At 51.1% G+C, this 7,916-nt stretch overlaps 1 protein-coding gene across 1 annotated transcript in view; it reads right to left on the bottom strand.

Annotated features, from left to right (window-relative positions):
- Positions 1–4,776, bottom strand: part of LOC121302109 (calcium-binding protein 2-like) — a 5,420-nt gene extending 644 nt beyond the window's left edge. Inside the window, exons 1-4 of the mRNA XM_041231930.1 lie at positions 4,670–4,776; positions 4,296–4,419; positions 3,411–3,441; positions 1,323–1,558 (exon numbers count right to left, since the gene is read on the bottom strand). Of these exons, the coding sequence (XP_041087864.1) occupies positions 1,323–1,558; positions 3,411–3,441; positions 4,296–4,419; positions 4,670–4,776 (498 nt within the window). The remainder of the gene's footprint in view (positions 1–1,322; positions 1,559–3,410; positions 3,442–4,295; positions 4,420–4,669) is intronic.
- Between the last annotated feature and the right edge of the window lie 3,140 nt (positions 4,777–7,916).

Raw genomic sequence — 7,916 nt, 5'->3', positions numbered from 1 at the left:
AACCCCCGATAACACAGAGACAACCACCGATAAACCATAGACAAACCCCAGTTAAACATAAAGGCCCAGAGACACCCTTCACACACTCACTCTCCTCTCCTCTCCCCTCTCTCCCCTCTCTCTACTCTCTCTCTTCTCTCCTCTCCCCCTCTCTCCTCTCTCCTCTCCTCTCCCCCTCTCTCCTCTCTCTCTCCTCTCCCCCCTCTCTCTCTCTCTCTCTCCTCTCCTCTCCTCTATCTCTCCTCTCCTCTCTCTCCTCTCTCTCCTCTCCTCTCTCTCTCTCTCCTCTCTCCCTCCTCTCTCCTCTCTTCTGTTCTCTCTCTCCCTCTCTCTTCTCTCTCTCTCCAGCTCTCCTCATTCGAGGTGCTTCAGTAGTTTGGGTGGACGGGGGGGCGGAGGGAGAGAGGATCTCTCCTCTCCTCTCTTTGAGAAGTAGGAAGAGAGAGAGATCTCTCCTCAGGTGTGTGTGTGTGCGGGGGGGGTCGGGGTGCGGGCTCCTCTCCCTTCCTGCCTATCTCTCCCCCCCCCTCTCCTTCCCCGATCTTTTGAAAGCGATCTGCCTCACTCTTCGTCTCACCGCCCTCCCATGTTCGTCGTCCTTCTCTGCCAGCATGCTCGGGCTTCTCCCTCGATCAGCCTCCACGAACGGTTGTCATTCTTCCTAAACCCCACCTGCCCCCCCACCTGAGGGGAGAGAGAGAGAGAGAGAGAGAGAGAGAGATGAGAGAGAGAGAGAGAGAGGGGGGGGAGGGGGAGAGGGGGAGAGGGAGAGAGGAGAGAGAGAGAGAGAGAGATAGAGGGGGGGAGAGAGAGAGGGAGAGAGGGGGGAGAGAGAGAGAGAGAGAGAGAGAGAAAGAGAGAGGAGAGAGAGAGAGAGAGGAGAGAGAGATAGAGAGAGGGGAGAGAGAGAGTGGAGGGAGAGTGGGAGAGAGAGAGAGAGGGAGAGGGGAGGGAGAGAGAGGGGAGAGGAGAGACGGGGAGAGAGAGAGAGGGGAGAGAAGAGGGGGAGAGAGAGGGAGAGAGGGAGGGAGAGAGAGAGGGGGGAAGAGGAGAGGGGAGGGGGGAGGGAGAGAGAGAGAGAGGGGGAGAGAGGAGAGAGGGGAGAGAGAGAGAGGAGAGAGAGAGAGATCACCTGAGAGACAGGGTAAGGACAGAGAGACACTAGAGAGGTGCCCTCAGAGAGGAGAGCTCTCCTCTCCTTAATCGTTCTTTCCTCTTGATCGGGGTGGACTACTGCATCCGAGTATTGCCCTCGCTCGAGCTCAGTGCTCTCCGGGTCTCAATGCCTCGGCGGAGACTCTCTCCATCCTCTCTCAGCTCACGCTCTCATTTGCCATCCTTCTCTGACTTTCTCTTCTGCAGTCCGCTACTCTCTCGCTGATCAGTGGTATGGATCGCGGAGCGGCACACTCACGCCTCATTTTGATCTGCTGAGAGATCTCGATCAGCTCCATCTCTGTGGGCATGAAGCCCATGGTCCTCATGCACTCCCCCAGGTCCTTACAGCTCACAAAACCATCGCTGTCCTCGTCAAACTCCACGAACGCCTCGTGCAGCTCTGAGAGGGGAGACAAGCACCGTGACACCGAATCCGCTCTGATCAGTGGGTCTGGATCGTGGAGCCAATGTCCTCATAGCACTCCACCACACCTTCACTGCTGCAATTCTGCTGTAGAGATCTCGACTCCAACGAAGGCCTCCATCTCTCTTATGTTGGTGACACGCCTGTGCCCCGCCTCCGTATGTGTGACACACTGTGGCCACCCCCTCCTCCTGGTCCTATGTGTGACACCAGTGGGGCCCCCTCCTCCGAATGTGTGAACCTGCTGCCCCTCCCTCCTATGTGTGACACTTTGCCCAGCCCTACTCCCACTGTCCACCGCCTGAGAGTGGGAGACACACCCGCCACACCGGGGAGGATGACCCTCATGACAGCTGGGAAGCCCCCACACTAGTCCGACCGTGGTGAAGAACAAAACTGTCCGACCTCCAAGAGCTCGGGGGAGAGGATACACCCATGTCGGTACAACCGGGGAGGTAAGGAACCTATGTGTGACATTGTGGCAGTTCTGAGCTGGATAACACACGTCCTGTGACCCCCTGTGGTGGCACTATGGGTCCCTCCCTCCTTTTGTGACACACCTGTGTGGCACGTGTACCCCCTCCGTTGTGACACCGGGGCCCCTACCTCCATTGTGACACTGTGGACCCCCCTCCTTGTGTGACACTGGAGCCCCCCTCCTATGTGTGACACCTGTTTACCCCCTTCCTATGTGTGACACTTGTGCCCACACCAACCCTGTGTGAGGAGGCCCCTCCTCCGATGTGTGACACTGTGGGTGTGAACACATGGGGTGTCCCACCCTTCCTATGTGTGATACACTGCGGTGCCACCGGGGGGAATTGGCCCCTGATATCTGTGACACTGTGGCCCCTCCTCCTAATGTTGTGACTCTGTGCCCCCCTTTCCTACACACTGTGGGCCCGACCGCCTATTTGTTGACACCTTGGGGACCCCCTAAATGTGTGACACTGTGGTACCCCCTACCCGGTGTGACAGGACACCGGGGGGGAGGATACACACTGTGACACCGGGGGGAAGGATACACACTGTGACACCGGGGGGGAGGATACACACTGTGACACCGGGGAGGAGGATACACACTGTGACACCGGGGGGGAGGATACACACTGTGACACCGGGGGGAAGGATACACACTGTGACACCGGGGGGGAGGATACACACTGTAACACCGGGGAGGAGGATACACACTGTGACACCGGGGGGAAGGATACACACTGTGACACCGGGGAGGATACACACTGTGACACCAGGGGGAGGACAAACACTGTGACACAACACACAGTTGTGCTTCTCACCTGCTCCCTGCTCTCTTAAAGGGGAAGCTCATTCTGACAGACAGACAGGTGCTCTCTTAAAGGGGAAGCTCATTCTGACAGACAGACAGGTGCTCTCTTAAAGGGGAAGCTCATTCTGACAGACAGACAGGTGCTCTCTTAAAGGGGAAGCTCATTCTGACAGACAGACAGGTGCTCTCTTAAAGGGGAAGCTCATTCTGACAGACAGGGGGGTGCTCTCTTAAAGGGGAAGCTCATTCTGACAGACAGGGGGGTGCTCTCTTAAAGGGGAAGCTCATTCTGACAGACAGACAGGTGCTCTCTTAAAGGGGAAGCTCATTCTGACAGACAGACAGGTGCTCTCTTAAAGGGGAAGCTCATTCTGACAGACAGACAGGTGCTCTCTTAAAGGGGAAGCTCATTCTGACAGACAGACAGGTGCTCTCTTAAAGGGGAAGCTCATTCTGACAGACAGACAGGTGCTCTCTTAAAGGGGAAGCTCATTCTGACAGACAGGGGGGTGCTCTCTTAAAGGGGAAGCTCATTCTTACCATCCAGTTCTTCAGGGACCAGATCTCTCTCCTAAAATAAAAAAAATAAAAAAACACGCAGTAATTCATTTAATCAAATTAACAAAGCAGCAGCGGGGCGGTGAGTGAGGGCGGTTGTGAAACCACACGGCCCGATTATTACCCCCCCCACCGTTCCCAACCCTGACAAAACCAATCCCCCTAACGAGCCGGGACAGTCAATCAGCCTCAGCTAAGAGACTATTTGTGACTCGGATAATCGGCACGCGCACAGGGACCATGGATACGACCCTGTCAGTCGACAGCATAAGATCGGCTTCAGGCTCTCGGATCAGCTCGCTCCCCCCTTCTTCAAATCAGACACTGCCGCATGTGTACGTCATCTGAAGAGAATGGGACGGGGGGGGCAGCTAGGATTTTGGAGTATTGAGATATAACTGTTCATACATAAACAAATAAAGATATTTTTATTCGGAACATAGCGTTTATATCCATCATAAGAAACTAGAAAATGATCAGTTATTTAATATCTGATATAGTTACTAGTAAATAGTATAATATGAGATACAATAATCTACATAATATCAAAATTATAAACATCAATACTAACTAATAAAATGCAATAAATAATAAATAATAATATATAATAATAGTATTAATAATAACACGAATAATAAATAATAATAATATAATAATAATAATAATAATAGTAATCATAAGAGCGCGTACCTGTCCAAAGAGTAATTTAAGCTCATATAATAGGTATACCGGCTCCAAAGAGCGCGTTCAGGAACGGCGAGTACATTTTGCTTTGTCATGGACCACGGTGGGTCGCTGTCCCGCGATCCCGTCCCCGCTGCGTCCTTTCGAGACGGCCCTTCCCCTGCCTGGTTTTTTTTTTGCTACGTCCACGACGAGGAGGCCCCCCCCTGCAGGCCGCGCCGCGCTGCGCGCCCGGCGACCCGCCCCCGCCGCGCTGCTGGGGGGCGCAAAGCCCGGCTTCAAGGGGTCGCCTCGGCATGGGGGGGTCCTTTGGCACACGCAGTGGCATGGAACGAAGTCTTTGGCACCTAAAAATAATAAATAATAATATAATAAATAATAATAATAATAATAATAATAAATAATAATAATAATTATCACTTGTCATTCTTGGAGCTAAAATAACAACTAAAAACAACTTTTGATTTTTTGCCCTGAAACCCTCCCCCCCCCTCCCCACCTTCCCCCCACCTCCCCCCCACCTCCCCACTCCCACCCTACCTGCCACTCCCCCCTACCTGCTGTTCACAGACTCCTGCACCGGGAGCGCCGCATCCTTCTGCTTCTTGCTCCCGGATTTCTCCTTCTTGTCGAAGACGGACTTGCCCTTGGCTTTCTGTGACATTGTGTGTGTTTGTGTGTGTGTGTGTGTTGTGTGTGTGTGTGTTGCTGTGTGTGTTGTGTGGGAGTGTGTCCTCTGTGGTGTGTGCTCAGTGTGTGTGTAGTGTCCTCACTGGTTTTTTTGTTGTGGTGTCTGTGTGTTTCATCTCTGTATTAGTTTTGTGTGTGTGTCAGCGTGTGTTGTGTGTGTTTGCTGCTGTGTATCAGTCATTGTGTGTGTGTCAGTGTGTGTGTGTCTCTGTGTCTTGTGTGTGTGTGTGTGTGTGTCAGCGTGCTGTGTCGGTGAACACCTCTAGAACGCACATAATCAAACACAGTTTGTGTGTTGGGTCACCAGAGACGTGTGTGTGTGTGTGGTGTGTGTGTTTGTGTGTGTGTGTCTCTGTGTGTATTAGTTTGTGTGTGTGTGTCAGCGTGTGTGTGTCGCTGTGTGTATTAGAACACGTCTCTGTTGGTATTGTGTTGTGTGTGTGTCACCTGTATATAGTTTGGTGTGTGGTGTCAAGCGTGGTGTGTGGTCGTGTCTGTGTTGTATATAGTTTTGTGTGTGTGTATCCAGCGTGTGTATTTGTTGTGTCAGCGTGTGTGTGTATGTGTGTGTGTGTGTGTCGCAGTGTGTGTGTGTGTCTCGTGGTGTGTGTGGTCTCAAACTAGTCAAAGTTAAGCTGGTGTGTGGGTGTATCGTGTTAGTTTGTGTGGGTATCTGTGTCGTATATTATTGTTTGTGTGTGTGTTTGGTGTGTGTGTGTGTGTGTGTGTATATTTATGTGTGTTGTGTGTGCATGTGTGTTTGTGTCAGTGTGTGTCAATCAATTACACCTAATTTTGTAATAGCTTTCGCCCATCAGTTTTCATTCTCTCTTTATAACACCAAATTCGCTAGAAATCACTGACAACATTACATTAACAACCGTAGATCTTATTGCAATTATTCCGTAATCTTGTATATTAATATATATTAGATAAATATATATACGGTTTATATATCTATTGTATATCTGTCTTCTTAATTGCTAATTCAATAAAATATTTTTTTGTAATAGTTTGATCAGTTTTCAATTCGATTGAAATTCTGCAGAAATCACTGACAAAATAATTCAGCTGTCTGTTAATTAGTCCAGTGATCTTGTTAATTAATAAATCATTAGATAGACAGATAAATACTGTTTTCTTTATGATTGTATTTCTGTTAGTTAATTGATAAAGCTACGAGAGAGAGAGTGAGGAGAGGAGAGAGAGAGAAATATTACAATCAAAACAGATCTTAATTAAGGGTTGAAATTTCAGACTAACTTCTCTCTGAGAGTCCCTCGGTAGACTCATCGCTACCGAGAGAGCACTAGAAACCTTACCTTTACCGTACCCAGTTACTAGACAGACAGACAGACAGACAGTTACTTACCTGACCCTGACAGACAGACAGACAGACAGTTTCTTCGCTCTCTCCTCTCCCCTTTTCTCTCTCTCCTCCCCCTCTCTCTCCCCCTCCCTCTCTCTCTCCTCTCGCAACTTCCCTATTCTCTCCCTTCTCCTTCTTCTCTCCCCTCCACCTCTCAGCCTCTCCGCCGTCCCATCTTCTCTCTCCCTCTCCCTCCCCCCTTCTCTCCTCATTCTCTCTTCTCTCTCTACGCTAAGGAGGGGAAACTTCTCTCTCTACTCTTCTCTCTCTCCGACCCCCGAGCCCAACTTAACTCCTCTTAACACATCACGAGCACTGGACCTTTATCGCAGACCTGGAAATAAAAAGCAAATGTCTCTGTTATCTTCTATCAGTCTGATTATTGTTTGTCTGTCCCTTGTTTGTTGTCAGTATTTACAGAATCCTTCAAAAAGAGATTGAAAGGAAGGAGATTTGGCACACTTCGATTGAATTGAATTGAATTGAATTGGGTTAGGTTGGGTTGAATTGAGTTGAATTGTATTGCACTGTACTGTACTGTTATTGTACTGTATGGACATGAATTGGTGTGGTTGTTGTTTGGGTTGAATTGGTTGAACTTGGGTTGAAGTGTATTGTATGGAAATACCAATTCAGTAAATAAAAGACACACAACAGTTCTGTCAAAAACTTTATTTACCTTAGAGATTTATTTTTAAGTAGAAACAAACCCATTTTTCTCAACAGTTTGTAAAAGCAGAATGAACAGAAGCAGCATGTCACCGTCTCTCTGAAATGAGAGGCAGGACGAGCTGCACTGAACAGCACAGCCAGGCCGGCCACCGCTGCTCACTGACCAGTGTGTTTACATTCTCTGCATGCAGGTCTGACTGTGAGTGTGAGTGTTGTGGAGTGTGTGTGTATGATGTGTGTTGTTGTGTGCTCGCTCTCCCCTCCCCCTCCCCCTCCCCCTCTCCTCTCCTCTCTCCACTTTCCTCTCCTCTCTTCTCTCCTCTCCTCTCCCTCTCTCCTCTTCCTCTCCTCTCTCTCCTTACTCTCCTCTCCTCTCTCTCTCTCCCCTCCCCTATCCTCTCTCCTCTCTCCTCTCCTAATCCTCTTCTCCTCTCGCTCTCTGGCAGGTCTCTAGGCCTCCCTCTACTCTCTTTCACCCCCTCCCTCCTCCGCTCTCCTCTCCTCTCTCCTCTCTCTCCTCTCTCCCCTCCCCTCTCCTCTCCTGTCCTCTCTCCTCTCTCCCCGCTCTTCCTCGCTGCCGCCTCCTCTCAATCCTACTCCCTCCGCTCTCAGCCCTCGCTCCTCTTCCTCGCCTACATCGCCGGTCTTCGCCTCGCCGTCGCCCACTCCGAGCGGCCTCGCGAATCTCGCCCTCTCGCCGCGCCTCCTCTCCTCCTCCTCTCACTCCTCCGCTCCACTCTCGCCTCTCGTCCTCCTCTCCCCTCCCCTCTCTACCGGGCCGCTCCGCTCCTCCTCGCGCGCCAGCGCCCCGCGCCCCTCCTCTCTCCGCTCATCGATCCTCCTCTTCCTCTCCGCTCCTCTCTCTCTCTCCTCTCCCTCAGTCTCCTCTCCTCTCTCCCCTCTCATCTCTCCTCTCCTCTCCTCTCCCCTCCCCCCTCTCCTCTCTCCCCTCTCCTCGCCTCTCTCCTCTCTCCTGCTCTCCTCCTCTCCACTCGCCTCTCTCCTCTCTCCTCTCTCCCCTTTCATCTCTCCTCTCTCTCTCTCTCCCCTGTCGACACAAAAAAAAACAGTTT

This window comes from Polyodon spathula, chromosome 29 (genome assembly GCF_017654505.1).
Source record: "Polyodon spathula isolate WHYD16114869_AA chromosome 29, ASM1765450v1, whole genome shotgun sequence".
NCBI classification, from domain to species: Eukaryota; Metazoa; Chordata; class Actinopteri; order Acipenseriformes; family Polyodontidae; genus Polyodon; species Polyodon spathula.
Note: the sequence above shows the minus strand (reverse complement) of the source record. Positions and strands in the feature narration are given on the sequence as shown.